This window comes from Pleurodeles waltl, chromosome 10 (genome assembly GCF_031143425.1).
Source record: "Pleurodeles waltl isolate 20211129_DDA chromosome 10, aPleWal1.hap1.20221129, whole genome shotgun sequence".
Taxonomy (NCBI): domain Eukaryota; kingdom Metazoa; phylum Chordata; class Amphibia; order Caudata; family Salamandridae; genus Pleurodeles; species Pleurodeles waltl.
Window position 1 is genome coordinate 892,745,413 of NC_090449.1, and position 15,230 is coordinate 892,760,642.

General features: G+C 46.7%; 1 protein-coding gene across 2 annotated transcripts in view; it reads right to left on the reverse strand.

Moving 5' to 3' along the window:
* Positions 1-15,230, reverse strand: part of KRIT1 (KRIT1 ankyrin repeat containing) — a 449,032-nt gene that overhangs the window by 214,443 nt on the left and 219,359 nt on the right. For both annotated transcript variants that reach the window (XM_069211631.1, XM_069211630.1), the window contains one exon: positions 5,556-5,712. In XM_069211631.1, the coding sequence (XP_069067732.1) occupies positions 5,556-5,712 (157 nt within the window). The remainder of the gene's footprint in view (positions 1-5,555; positions 5,713-15,230) is intronic.

A 15,230-nucleotide genomic window follows, 5' to 3' on the forward strand; every position in this document is an offset into this window, starting at 1 on the left:
GTAACTCCAAATACGGCCATGTTAGGTGTCTAACAACTGGGAATTGTACCCCAATACTGATTATAGTATTGGTTGTACAATCCCATGCACTCTGGGGGCTCCACAGTGGACCCCCAGTACAGCCATACCAGCCTTCTGAAGTTTTCCAGGCAGCCCCAGCTGCTGCTACCTCACAGAAAGGTTTCTGCCCTACTGTTGCTTGAGCAGCTCAAGCCAAGGAAGGCAAAACAAAGGATTTCCTTTGGGAGAGGGGTGTTACACCCTCTCCCTTTGGAAATAGGTTTTACAGGCATGGGAGGGGTAGCCTCCCAGAGCCTCTGGAAATGTTTTGAAGGGCACAGATGGTGCACTCCTTGCATAATCCAGTCTACACCGTTTCAGGGATCCCCAGTCCATGCTCTGGTTCGAAACTGGACAAAGGAAAGGGGAGTGACCACTCCACTGTCCATCACCACCACAGGGGTGGTGCCCAAAGCTCCTTCAGTGTGTCCCTGGTTTTTGCCATCTTGGATTCCAAGGTGGTGGGGCACTCTGGGAGCATCTGAGTGGCCAGTGTCAACATGTGACGTCAGAGCCCTTCCCTGATAGGTGCTTACATGGTTAGGTGACCAATCCCCCTTTCAGGGTTATTTAGGGTCTCTCCTCTAGGTGTTTCTTCAGATTCGGATTGCAAGACTCAGGCAGGAATCCTCTGCATCCTTCACTTCATTGTCTACCAATGGAATCGCAGCTGAACCCTCCAGGAACTCTACAAACTGCAAAAAAGAAGCAAAGACGCTTCTACAACATTGTAACTTCAGCTCCTGCCAACAGCTGCAACAGTTTCCAGGTCTTGCATCCTCCGAGGACTGCCTGTCTTCAGCCTGCACCACAGGAACCAAAGGAATCTCCTTTGCAGTGACAGAGTCACTTACCTGCTTAAGCAGGCACCTCTCTGCAGCAACAACTGGTGATGTGGGCCCCCTCTCCAGAGGACAAGCGTGGATCCAGCAACAAGGGTGGTGGACTAAAGTGACTCCGACAGTCCCAAAGTCCAGCTGTCCAACTTTGGTGTAGGTAAGAGCTTGCCGCCCCACGCAACACAGTACCCCGTGCACCACTTGACTTGCAGTTGCCAAGGCTTGTGTGCAGCCTTCCAAGAAGTTCTTCGTGCATAGCACAGCTTAGGCCCCCAGCACTCATTCCTGCGACACACAGCTTCCTGAGTTCTTCTCTGGCTGTGTGGGATCCCTTTGTGTCGTGCTGCGTGGGCCTCCATTTGCACCTTCTAGGTCCCTGTCCTGTGGGACTCGTGTGTGCGCTGCCTGGTCTTCTGAGGGCTCTCTGAGTTGTTGAGAGCCCCCCCTGTCTAACCCTCCTGGGTAGAGGCCACCGGGTCCATCCTGGTCCCGGGTAGCACCATTTTCGGCTAACCACAAGCTTTGCATGTGCCAAGGCTTGTTGGCAGAATCCAGCAAGGCAAACCAGACTGCAATCATCCATCCAGCGTGGGACATCTTCTGCACCAACCAGGGGCCTGCATCTGTCTTGCTAGGTGCATAACTGACATTCTCTTCTCACTGGTGGTTCTTCTTTTGCACTTTCATCAGGGTTAGCAGGGGCTCCTGTTCTCCCTGGACTCTTCAGTGCTTCTTGGACTTGGTCCTCTTCTTCCACAGGACTTCAGGTCCAGGAATCCATCGTTGGTATCTTGCAGCCTCTTCTGGTTCCTACATAATCTTCTATCAGAACTACTTGTGTGTTTCAGGAAACTTACTGTGATTTACTCCTATTTTCCGGGGCTTTGGATGGGATGTACTACTTACCTTTGGTGTTTTCTTACACTCCCAGTGCCCCTCTACACACTATACTTGCCTAGGTGGGAAACCGACTTTCGCATTCCACTACTTTAGTATATGGTTTGTGTTCCCCCTAGGCCCATTGCAACCTATTGTGATTTTCACTATTTGCACTGTTTTCTGAATGTGTACTTACCTGTTTTTGGTTACTAGTGTATATATTTTGTTAATTACTTACCTCCCAAGGGAGTATAGTCTGAGTTTCAGCCAGACCGGAAAGTGTGGGGGATAGCCCCAGTAGAGCCCTGTTCTCTCCAAGACCATTGGTCTGGGCCATTTGAGGTGAAGAAGCACAAGAGTAATGTCACCTACCTGGTGGACATGCAGACTCCTAGGAACCCTTTCAGGGTCCTGCAGGTGAACCGCCCCAAGCCGCAGTTCGAGAGGTCATAGTTGACCATGCTCTCGGTCACTGATGATGGGATCGAAGAGGAGGGTGAACCTCTCCCCAACCTCCTGTCTTCCAAAGAGCAGGATGGGTGACTGGAGGGTGTGAACCTCTCCCCTATTTTCTGACCCTAGAGCAGCAGAGCGACTGTCGCCAGTCAGTGGGACAGTTTGCCCCTATGCTGTTGCTCACCCCTGAAGTTACATATGGTGTACCCATGTCATTGACACTGGGGTCATCCTACCTGTTAAGCACAAGTCCTACAGGTTGACTGATAGAGTGAGAATCAGCATAAAAGAGGAAGTCTCCTAACATGCTGGAGTTAGGGGGGATTGAGCACTCCAACTGTCCTTGCTCAGCCCAGTAGTTCTGGTACCTAAGTCTGCTCCACCGGCTGTTGCACCTGAACTGAAGTTCTGTGTTGTTTACCGGGGGCTCAATGCCGTCACCAAGACTGACGCGCTCCTCATCCCCCGAGCTGATGAGCTCATCGACCGGTTGGGGGCTGCCAAGTTCCTCAGCATGTTTGACCTAACTGACACATTGCCTTAACCGAGGGGGCTACGGCAAGGATGGCGTTTTCAACGCCAGAGGGGCATTACCAGTTCCGTTTTCTGCACTTTGGGTCAAAGAACGCCCCTGCCACATTCCAAAGGCTGGTCAACCAGGTCCTGGCTGGGTTGGAGAACTTCAGTGCCACCTACCTAGACATCATTGCTGGCTTCCGCTCTAGCTGGGAGGAACACTTGCACCACCCTCCAAGAAATGCTGAGGGCCCCACAGAGTGCAGGCCTCGCTATCAAGGCCAGTAAGTGCCAGACAAGGCAGGGGTCTGTGGTGTACTTGGGCCACTAGGTAGGGAGCGGCCAGGTGGCGCCCCTACAAGGCAAGATTGACACCATTCTGGCTTGGGCACCCCCAAGACCCAAACAGAGGTGAGATCCTTTTTAGGTCTCACCGGGTACTACAGGAGATTTGTCAACAGGTATGGCACCATTGTTGCCCCCTTGACAGAGCTGGCTTCCAGTAAGCAGCCCTGTCAAGTTATATGAACAGGGGCGCCCCAGACTGCTTCAGACACCATTAAGGGGGCCATTTGCTCAGCACCCGTGCTCAAGGCTCCTGACTTCCGAAGGAATTTCTGGTGCAGACAGACACCTCAGAGCTTGGTGTGTGAGCCGTGCTTTCACAGCTAAACGAAGTGGGCCTAGATTAGCCTTTAGCCTTCATTAGTAGGAGTTCAAATCCCAGGCAATAGAGGTGGAGCACAACAGAAAGGGGAGCTTTTGCAGTGGTCTGTTTGCTGAAGAAGCTAAGACCCTACTTGTTTGGGACTCACTTCCAGGTTCAGACAGACCACAGGTCCCTCAGATGGTATATGCAGATGAGGGGTGAGAATCTTAAACTGTTGAGGTGTTCCATATCCCTGCAAGGAATGGACTTTACGGTGGAACACCGCCCTGGCACAGAATACGCCAACGCTGATGGCCTGTCCATGTTCACCCGCCTTAGTGATGAGAACGCCCAAGAGGTTGAGTAGTTCTCCCCACTCTCAGTTGGGTGGGGGGAACACATGTTAGACCTGTCAGCTCTTGGCATGGTTTCCCCTGTCTTTTGGCTTCTGACCACCTGTTTTTGAACATGTGCTGAATTTAGTTTTTGCTGGTTTAGGTCGCTGGGCACTTCAGCACTGCTGATCAGTGCTAAAGGGCATGTGCTCTCTGTCCAAATGGTATTGGTCATTTTGTTTCTCCATGATTGACATATATGATTTACCAGTAGGTCCCTAGTATAGTGCACCAGGTGTGGCCAGGGCCTGTAAATCAAATGCAGCTAGTGGGCCTGCAGCACTGGCTGCTGGTACCTTGACAATTGCAAAGACCTGATTCTTCCTCAGCACTGGGAGGACTGTCCAGCAATTCGCCAACCATCTAGAATCTCCTTTGGGATGGAGAAGCCACCTCCCTGCATCTGCATGTACCAACCACATCAGCCCGGTACACCGTTTTGCTCACCATCAGGCCCACCGAGGGAGGAGCATCACATCAGGAAGAGGTTTCTGTAGTACCAGGAGGTCAGCCTCATCTCTCCACCAGTCAAACAGCTCTGCACCTAAGCCACCACCCCTCGGGTTCACGCCAAACGACTGCGCCCCCTTAGCCTAAACGAGCCGAACCCCCACTTTGGGTTATGCCAGACTTGTCCCCAAGATCCCCTTGCAGCCTTTGTATTCAGGTGCCCATTGCTTTCTAAGGTATTGTTCAAGGCTACCAACCTGTCCATCACCTCTGCACTAGTATGTGCCAGGGCAGGTAAACTAAAACTGCAGGTGGTTCTTTGGATCTTGCCCCCCCCAGCACCTTAGGTTCCAAAGGGCACCCCCAAACTTCGCCTACAAGTATATGTTTGCAGTAAATGTATTTCCTCCCATAGGATAACATTATTGCATTCAAGGCTTATACCTTAAAAACAGGTATTAGTGTATGTCATTGAATTCTTGTCAAATCCATAACTCAGAAAGGACTTACCTAATTCAAGTGATCTTAATGTCTAAAGTTATATAAAAAGCTGTGTTAATTTTATAACTTGGGCTCAAATTTCTTTTTGAGTGTGTGTATCATTTATTTACATTATGTGTGCAATAAATGCTTAACACTTCCCTCTGATAAGCCTAAGCTGCTAGACCACACCACCACAAACAGAACAATTGGGATTATTAAAGTAAGGCCTCTAAACCCATAGGGGTTGTCTGAACTTTTTTAATGTTGTGCCCTTACACTGTCCCACTACATAAAACCGACCTTCCTATTTGAGGGTTTTGGATGGTAGCTCTAGAAGTTTAGCTGGAAGGTGTCTGTTTCTATTTATCTAGAAGGACAATAGCAATGTAACCAAATTCGTTTTACCCACATTCCCTGATCCTGAGAAAGCATTTATGGTTGGTGGTACTTTGCAGGACATTTTGAAGCCTGCTCTTAATACAATCATATGTTTCTACCTACCCTGTTGTAGAGCATTCAAATTGGCCCACATCAATAGCCAAAGAAGAAAATCCTAAGCGCTGTCAGATGGACAGCTGTCAGAACCATTCATGAAAACAATGCGCTGCTGGTATATTACATTTTGCAAGTGTGAGGTGGAAGTTTGAAACCAAATGCTGAACATTTAGCACTGCTGGAGTGTCTAATGAACAGCACAATTCAAGGTCAGACAATGGCAGTGGATAAACACAAATACAAGTTAAGTTAAACATTCTAAGATGTTCGTTTTCAAGGCTTAAACATATGCTCAATTACATGGTATAATATCAAAGTGCCAAGGCTTCTTACTGAGGTTCTCAGAGCAGATCCAGATAGTGAAGTACTGTTGAGTTTCTTGTGACAACCGCATCCCTTCCATAATCTGCTGCACTGTAGTATTATTGCCATGTTTCAACTCCACCGAACGATATGACCCATCCATTCGGTATATTCTGACTTTTTCATACTAATGTAAAACAAAAATATATATATTTATGTACATATATATGCATATAAAAATCTCATTAAAAACAATACAAACTTTAGAAGTCAACCAAAATATATAAATAACTTTCTAAAGGTACTAGGAAGAAATCAGAGTAATGAGTACAAATGTGCATGAGTAAACATGGTGAAAAGGGATTCCAATTTGCACTTCAGCGTTTGACAGCACCCTGTGTGTGTTTTGCTTATCTTCTCAGTCACGGACCACCAATCAATCTAACCATCAAATAAGCATTCTATGTTTTAAAAGGAAATGGAGTGTAAACATTCTCCTTCATAATAACTTGAAAGCTAGGATAAACCAAATATGGAATAAAACGGAGGGAAGATATACCAATTTCTCAGTACAAAACCACCATCTCGTTGTTGAGTTTGTCCACGCCCCTAACGTCCAGAAAGCAAATTCTTTTCACAAATAACAGATTGTGTACTGCCCTTGGCTGATCACAACTCCGTAACAGGGGTGGACTAGAATATGATCATCGACCTTATACTAGATCGATCTGGACAGCAGGATACCAGCAATAACTTAGACATAAATGTGCTCAAAGACTTGATATGTTATCACAGGTAGGTGGACTCCTGGCGTCTGCTTCTGACACAGGTAGAGAGCATACCATCTCATGTCCCGCACAGCACAAAAACACTTCTACATCTTTTACTTGAGAATACCCTGGTACAATCAAGAGTGGAGAGGTGCAAGATTAAAGCAGCAGGGCTCAAGAATACTCTGGTACTATCAAGGGTGGAGAGGTGCAAGATTAAAGCAGCAGGGCTCAATCAATTACACTATCTTCAGACTTTTATATTCTCACCCCAAACAGAAAGACCTGGAGAATGAACACAAGGAGAAGCAATTATGTTTGTGTACCCAGACTCTAATGAAGGCTCACTGCCTTCCCCTTAAAGTATTTGGGCCACTGAGAAGGCTCACCTTAGAGGCCTGTGTTTTTTTAAAGTTTTTATTTGGCATTTTTAATTGAAAAAACATTACAGACAATGTCCGGGTGGCGTTTTATGCAGTATAAAGAGTAATTAATTGCAGACTTCGGAAGTAAGGCGGATGATATTATGTTGCAGTCACATGACATGATGACGCAGTTCTGTGTGGAATAACCATAAGAAAGGGAAAAGAGAACTTAATAGGAATGAACAAACTCTCATGAAGGAGAACTGGGGTAGGTGATTGGGAAGCTGCTGCTAACTGGACGGGTTAGCTCGTGGAGCAGACATGGAGGAAAAGTGCACCCAGATCAGTGGAATCCATGCTAAGAAAGGGAATCGGAGGACATTTGTTATCCATGAGCCAGGTTGAGATGCCAGCGAGCTAAGAACCTAGACGGTGATTTACATGGCCATCATAAACCCCAGGGAAGTGTGTGGAGCTGCAAGTTCAGGGCGGGCAGGAGTTATCCTTATTGATGCTTTGAAGATGGATCACCATAGATTAGTGGAGGCTCCTTTTCACCTCTCTTGAATCGCTGTGCTTTCAGCTTCCACTCAGTGGGCCAGCGTGCACCCCCAGGACTCAGCCTGAGAGGGCAGCTACGCATGCAACATCAGGGTTATGGCACTCTTAGCCAGAAGAAGTGCAAGGTCTGCAAACTGACCTGCCACCTTGTTATGTTTAGAGCACTTGTAGACTCCGAGGGCACCGGACTCCCAGACGTCCAGTCCTTCACAGTGGGTAATGTCACTTATAGTGTTAATAACCACTCGCCAATAGGGCACTACGGATAGGCAGGACCAGAGGATGTCACGAGGTCTGCATTGTCAGAGTGGCAGCAGAGGAAGCATAGCTGTACATTTGGGAAGATCTGATTCAGTTCAGTGGGGGTGAGATATGCTCTGTGGAGGATGGAGAATTGGATTTTCCTAAAACAGTTGTTTCTGGAGAGTAGATGAGGGTATTTTAATGCCAATGCCTATTCTGAGTTGCGAAGCCCCTCCCAAATTCTGCTTCCCAGCACTCCTGTAGCATGTAACAGGGATCAGAGGTGTTCCGCTAAAGCTTTGTATAGCCAGTGACTAAGTGCCAGTACCCATTTCTAGCACTTTTTGTACTACTGCATGAATTTGTAGCTCCTCACAGCATACAGCAGATCTGCTGGAGCGGTCTCTGCATCAGGAAATTAAATGGGTTGCTCAAAAGTAAGAAAATGGCTAAGAGTGCCCTGAGGGTAGATATGTTTTTGTCGTGCCAAAACCGCAAATCTTTGGGAGTCAGAGTGGTATCTCACAGGGGAATACAGGAGGGTGTGCCCTGCAAGTTTTGAAAACGTGGGTAATGCATCCCTGAATAATTGTCATCGATTTAGGGCATGTGGGTTGTAAATTAGTCTTGGGAGGAGAAGCTGGGGCACAACCTCTGGGGTTAGCAAGCCCTGATGCTTCCCAGAGCCACTAAGGAAGTGGCCAGCAAGCTAGCCATTGGTGTTGAGCAGCTAGATAATACTGCTCAGAGGGAGCACCCTGCCTGCCCTATCTCACAGGCATGTGGGGTTTATCTAGATACCCAAACTAACTCACCAAACCTGCTGTTAGGCATTTGAGGCCTGATGATAAATGATGCATCAGCTAGATTGGAAACTCTTCTGACTCAGAGAGACACATAGGAACATAGACCTACAAAGGGTTGCACCAACAGATGAATGCCCCTAAACAACGTGAAAGAAAAAACATGATTTAAATATCATGTCCTCCTCCATAACACAGAAAGTCATTTTGAGAGATTTCAAAGTGACTATTATGAACATGGCGAGAAAGCTGGCAAATTACTCATGCTCCAACTCAAACAATACAAGGGTAATTTGGCGATCCAAGGAATACACAGCACGAGGAATGCTACTGACTAATCCCCTCGAAATTACTAGAGAATTTACCTCATATTACTATCTCATTTATACATTGGAGGAACAACAGACAGCCCTCACAATGCAGCTTCTGGATGCTATACCAAATCCAAAGCTGAAGACCGCTCTGAGAGATACTTTAGATATGGGTATCACAAATGAAGAGGTACTCAAAGCCATTAAGTCTACACTCGCTGGGAAAGCTACTGGCAAGGACTGTTTCCCACTGGAATTTTACAAAATCACATATAAGAATTCTATGAATCTTCTTAACCGAAGCCTTCAAAGAAGTCAAAAGAAACTGGTACAATACACACGTAATTTAACAAAGCATACATTTCTCTACTCCCCAAACCCATTGCAATTCACCAACTATAGGCCCATTACACACCTCAATTGAGATATACAAATCCGGGGGAAAAAAACTTGCAAATTGCTTGTAAAAAAGTGGTCCCACTTCTTATCCATAAAAGTCAAGTTGGCTTTATCCCAGGGCGGACTTTGAGAAATCACCTTATTACATCTCGTCAGGCAGGTACAAACAATGTGTTGATGAGAAAATGCGCTTGTCCCTTGATGGAGAGAAGGCTTTCGATCGAGTGGAATGGAGTTACTTACTGAGGTTATGTCCCACATGAGCTTTTGTGCCAAATTCATTACAACAATACAAACACTATGTAATACCCACCAACACAAATCAACTGCAATAAAATTCTCTCAGAGCAGATCCAACTCAGCAGAGGGGCTAGACAGGTCTTGCCAGCAGTCTCCTCTCTTCTTCATGATAGCTCTGGAGCTACTGGCAATAGTGATCGGTAACAACCCTGAGATAAAGGGGATATTTACACCTGTCTGGGAACTAAAAGTTTTGTTGTATGCGGATGACATCTTGCTGACCATATCATATCCTAATTAATCCATCCCTGCCATTATGTCCGCCATCACAAAGTTCCCTTCTTTTTCAGGATTTCAGATTCATTGGTTGAAAAGTGTGGCCTTGCCTGTAGGAAGCTGGCCGGGTGTCTGGTGAGCACCTATGGTGTTTTCACCTTATACCAGGTCCAGGTATCCCCTATTAGTGAAGTGTAGGCAGAGTCTAGGAATCCAGGGCTCCCTAGAGGTAGCTGTGGATGAGCAGCCAAGACTTATCCAGGAGACATGCAAAGCTTATGCAATATCAATTTTGTCACATAGCACTATCACACATGAAAGAATCACTCGTCCCAAGGAGAGGAGTCTTGGGTGACCCTGGGCAGTCGGAAGAGTAATAAGAAGAGAAGGCAGCCCCCACAGGCAACCCACTGGCATCAGGCATAGGAGTCGCAGTGAGGCCCACTCAGGACACCTGAAGAGGAGTCGCACGTCGCTGAAGCAGCAGAGAGGACAGTGTGCTTGGCAGGAAGAAGTGCTGGGGGCTGGGGCTACACGAGGCCTGAAGTTCCCTTAGAAGAGGAGCAAACAAACCTTGGTAGCTGCAAGAGTCGCAGTGCACAGGGGTACTGTCCTCAAAGGAGAGGCAAGTGCTTACTGTCTCCCAAGCTGGACAGTTGCAGGATCCACACAGTTCCGGAGGAGAACAGATCCACGCAGCCGGTCGTTGTTGCAGTTAGTGCCTGCAGATGCAGGGGAGTGACTCCCTCTCTCCAAGGAAGATTCCTTCTTACTTCTTGGTGCAGACTGGAGTCTCACCGACCTCAGAAGATGCACAGCCGGGGGAATGTTGCAGTTGCTGGAAGGAGTGGGAAAAACAATGTTGCAAAGTGTAGTCATCGCTGGAGTTGCAGATTGTTGGTTCCTGTAGAGTCCAGTGGCTGTTTCAGTGGCCAGAAGATTAGATAAACAATACCGAGGAGTCCTACTGGAATCTTGCACGTCAAATCTGAGGACCCACCCAAGAGGGAGACCCTAACTAGCCCAGGAAGGGGGGATTGGCCACCTAGTCAGGTGACCACCTATCAGAAGGAAGCAGTGACGTCACCTACCTGACCTGGCCACTCAGATGCTCCCAGGGGCCTCTGCCCACCTTGGATTCAAAATGGCAGAATCAAGTGGCCACCTGGAGGACCTCTTCGCACCACCCCTAGGGTGGTGATGGAGAGGGGAGTGGTCACTCCCCTTTTCTTTGTCCAGTTTCGTGCCAGAGCAGGTACTAGGGGTCCCTGGACTGGTGCAAACTGGTTTATGCAAGGAGGGCACCAAATGTGTCCTTCAAAGCATACTGGTGGCTTGGGGAGGCTACCCCTCCCAAGCCATGTAAACACATATTTTCCAATGGGGCGAGGGTGTTACCTCCCTCTCCCACAGGAAATCCTATGTTCTGCCTTCCGCTGCCTGAGCTGGTCAAGCAGCAGGAGGGCAGAAACATGTTTGAGAGGTGGCAGCAGCAGTCAGCTCGGGAAACCTCAGAAGACTAGTAGGAGCAATGCTGGAGGTCCTCTAAGGAGTCTCATAGTGCATGAAATCATACAACCAATACTGGCAACAGTATTGGGGTATGATTCCGACATGTTTGATACCCAACATTCCCAGGTTTGGAGTTAAAATTATGTAGCTGCTAAACTGGCTTCCCCGCACTTACAAAGTCCAGTGTAATGGGCCTGGAGTTCGTAGGGGCACCTCTGTTCATGCAGGGGTGTCCTCAGACACAGGTACCTGCACCCTGCCCTCTGGGCTGGGAGGGCCTACCACAGGGGTGACTTACAGTGGCCTGGTGAAGTGACCTGTGGTGAAAGTGTGCAAGGACCTTTTCTCTAAAGCTGCAATGGCAGGCCTGCAGACACATTTGGCATAGGCTCCCCTGAATGGCATAATACATGCTGAAGCCCATGGGGAACCCCTAGTGCCCCAGAGCCCTGGGTACCTAAGTACCATATACTAGAAACTTATATGGGGGCACCAGTATGCCAATTGTAGGGTATGTAAAGTCTTAAGCAACCAAATTTAGAGGGAGAGAGCACAATCACTGGGGTCCCGATTAGCAGGTTCCCAGTGAAAACAGTCAAAGCATATTGACAGCAGGCAAAAAGTGCCAAAAAGATGGTACTTTCCTACAACGCCAATGACTAATACCATGGCACCATGTTCAGTGGCAGGATTCCCCTTCAAGAGAATCCCTTCAAAATTAGTATACATGGATATCTTGGTTAGCAGAAACTTAAGACTGATGGTATTAAACAACTCTGCACTTTTGACCTGCCAAATGCAAAGCGAGTGCCTCAAAATGAAGGATCTTAAGCTTTCTTTTGGGGGATGGGTCCAACCCATCAAGATGGCCCCACTGGGTTAGTGTAGTAAGTGGAGTAAGCAAACCAGAAAAGTAAAAATGTATAGGTGCACTGTACAAATGCAAAATAGAATCTGAAGCTTCTGCTTGCTTCTAGGGAGGTGGAAGGGTACATGTGACATTACGCTACCATTTGTGGCTGTAGAAAATTAGCAACTCTTTTGTTTTACTTACATGAAATGGGGAAACAACCTTAGAGAGGAAGTGGGGATTTGTTGTCAATACAACTATATGCCTGTGTACGTGAGTGAAAGGTTCTTCTACTGGTAGTGCCTGCAATAGACTGCCAATAGAAATGTTCCCACCCATGAAAGATACTGTGAAGTACAAGAATGGGACGACTCAAAAAGAGGCCCCCATAAGTCTTGTAAGTACAGTATTCCCATGTGGGGACTGGTAGACTCTTTTAAGACCCACCTTGAGGGTTTAACAACAGGAATTGCAGACAAAGAAGTATATTCCTTGTTTTGCAATGAAAGTGTATGCTAATCCTGGCTTTTGGAACAGTAGCAAGTAACAGATGATATCTAGCACCAGCGCCTTTAAGGATTCTGTTTGTTTAAGCAGCAGTGAACACACTAGTTCCACTTTGCCGTATAACAGGTTTTCGTGCTTCACGCAGGATTAGCCTATACTCCTCAGACAGTCTAAGGTACACAAACTCTAGTGCGAAATCACAAGATACAGTTCATTGAGGTTGGGAAGTTTCAGCTGGTTGTGATGTTGTTTCAGAAGGTCTGTCCTTATGGGCAACGGCTTGTGAGGATGGACTGACTTTTCCAGGGGGGTTGTCTCCAAGGCTGCATTTTATAGTGTGTCCATTGGTGCTCCCTTCTGTATCGAGTAGCCTTCCAGTTTTTAAAGGCCTGACAGACAGAACAACTTTATTTATCATGGTCTCAAGGTTAAACAGTTTACACATTCAAAGATGTTCTGATCACAGGAACTTAAAGTTGCATCTGGAACTGGAAGGGTGTGTTTCCTATAACCTCCCTCCAGCCCTCTATTGTCACTTTCAAACAAACTGTTCCTTGAAAAAACTCACTCTGGTCCAGGTTAAATTTGAAGTGACAACAGTGTGGATGGGTAGTTTGATGTCCTCTTATGGTTTTCTGGTATCTGGCATCAACAGTGCCAGGTGCAGTGTGCAGAATTGTATAAAACATCAATGGACACAGAGCTTCCGAATTCTACTTGTCCTGTAAGAAAATCCATTTGTCCCTTCTGATGCCATGCTTAGAGGTGACAAATTATGATGGCATTTTCATTATAAAAAGCTCTGCTATATCCGGATTTGTTTTCCAGGAAGGTTTAAATGTTGCCATCTTCCTGCAAATCTATATAGTTCCAGATTATAAACTGAGCAGAATTTTCATATGGAATTCAAAGTTTTCCTGCTACCGGCCAACCCTCACCCATGGCACACTCGGAGCATTCAATCCTCTTCCCTGCCAGACTACAGTAGCCTCTGCCCTCATCACCATGCCCACCCTTCCACCCTCCTGCTCCTCACCCTGCAGCAGCCCCCATGCACTGAGCAGATGATAAATAAGAGTGATTATAGCCACAGAAAAGGGAATACCATGGATAATTCTGTCAGGTAATACTTGGTCTGCATGGTTATTCCCCACTATATTAATCTCATAATCTCATAGTGTCATGGTCCTGGTAAGGTGTTACCACATGGTACTTATGTCTAAGGATTTACCAAGCTGCCAGTGTGGAATCGCTTTTCCCCGGGACCCATTTTGGGCCTGTTGGGCCCTGTGATACCCAATAACAACTAGGCCTGTTTCTGTTGAACAGCTAATGATCAGTATGAACTATGGTTACTGATATTTTACCGTTGCTTGGAACGCATTATGTTGCAAGGCTTTCTATTAAAACAGCCTCCATGAAATATCATTGCATGCTAGCTGAAGAAATATTTCTTTAGAAATGTACCATCCTGTGTACGTGCTGTTCCACTTGTTCATGACACGTAGGACATATTATGTAATTTCCATGTCTATGCTTTATTTTACTATATATGGTGCGTTATGAAGAATTAACAGTAACACCTCTTGCAATTCTGAAGAAATAATCATATATCAATGTCAAGAACCAATGAAATGTACAAACTTCTTTGGCATCATTTGCATGCCAATAGCTCTGCCCCCACTTCACTGGTTGCTTCGGACTTTCCGTTGGTGGCCATCTGCCACTCGTAGAATTCTGTATTAATGTTATTATTTTCTTCTCATTGGAGCATTTCCTCCCCCTCTTTCCTTTTCAGTGCTTAGTTCCTTTTTTTTTTCTTTATAATTTATATTTGGTACGGACGACCTTTGTGGTTAACACCAGCCGGTGGGACTGCGTGTTGTAGACAGCTGCTAGGTGCTGTCTAGCCAGAGGAGCTGTGACACCAGTGTCCTCAGCCGGAGGGGTTGGGGTGCAAGGCACTGGTGTACCCATCCGGAGGGGCTGGGGAGAAATATTCTGGCCAGAAGGGGTGGTAGCCCTCCACCCTAGTATAATGGGCAGGAGGTGCCCAGGTGTTCTTGAGTGGTAGTTCTCCATTCCAGTGGAGCGGGCGGGAGGTGCCCGGGTTTATTGATGATTTTTGTTTTATCAATTGTATTGAAATTTTGTGATTATTGTTTGTTTTATACAGATTTGTGTTTATTTGCATGCCACTGGTGGATTGTGCGTTATTTTGAAGTATGCGTGACTCCTGATTGTGTCACATACGGTGTGGTGTACTGTATTGCTGACGGTTGCCTGTGCTTCATGTTATGGATGAGTTGAAAATGTAAGCCTGAGGGTGAATGTGTGCGGGTTCCTGGTAGAAGAGGTTGCAGAAATAAAATAGGGTATATTGGTACACAGTAGAGACTGACTGACTGAGGCTGCTATCATACCAGGACCACAATTTATGTTTCGAATTATCATTATGAACCCGGTAGAGACCGCAACGTAGAAAATATAACAGACATGGCAGATACCTTTTGCCATCTTGCAATTGTAATAACAAATTGTGTGATTATTTCCCTCACATTGTGGCTCCTGCCTAAGGTAATCTACTGTTAGGAATTCCCAGTGCAAAGGGTAGGAGGCACTGTCATGGTTCAGGGTTAGCCCCCTGCTTTTGTGTTATGTTGGTCTGATTGTAAATGTAAGTAGATTTCACTGCAGGTGCCTCACCTGTGTGTTCCCGCCCATGGATTTGGGCCAGGGTTAAACACCATACAGCGGCAAACTGCTTTCGGGCAAGATCGCAAGTTTGTGGAATTCTAAACTTCTTTCCTTACCTCTCTGTCATCTTTCTCTCTGGCCATACAAGGACGCCGGTAAGACATCACCTTT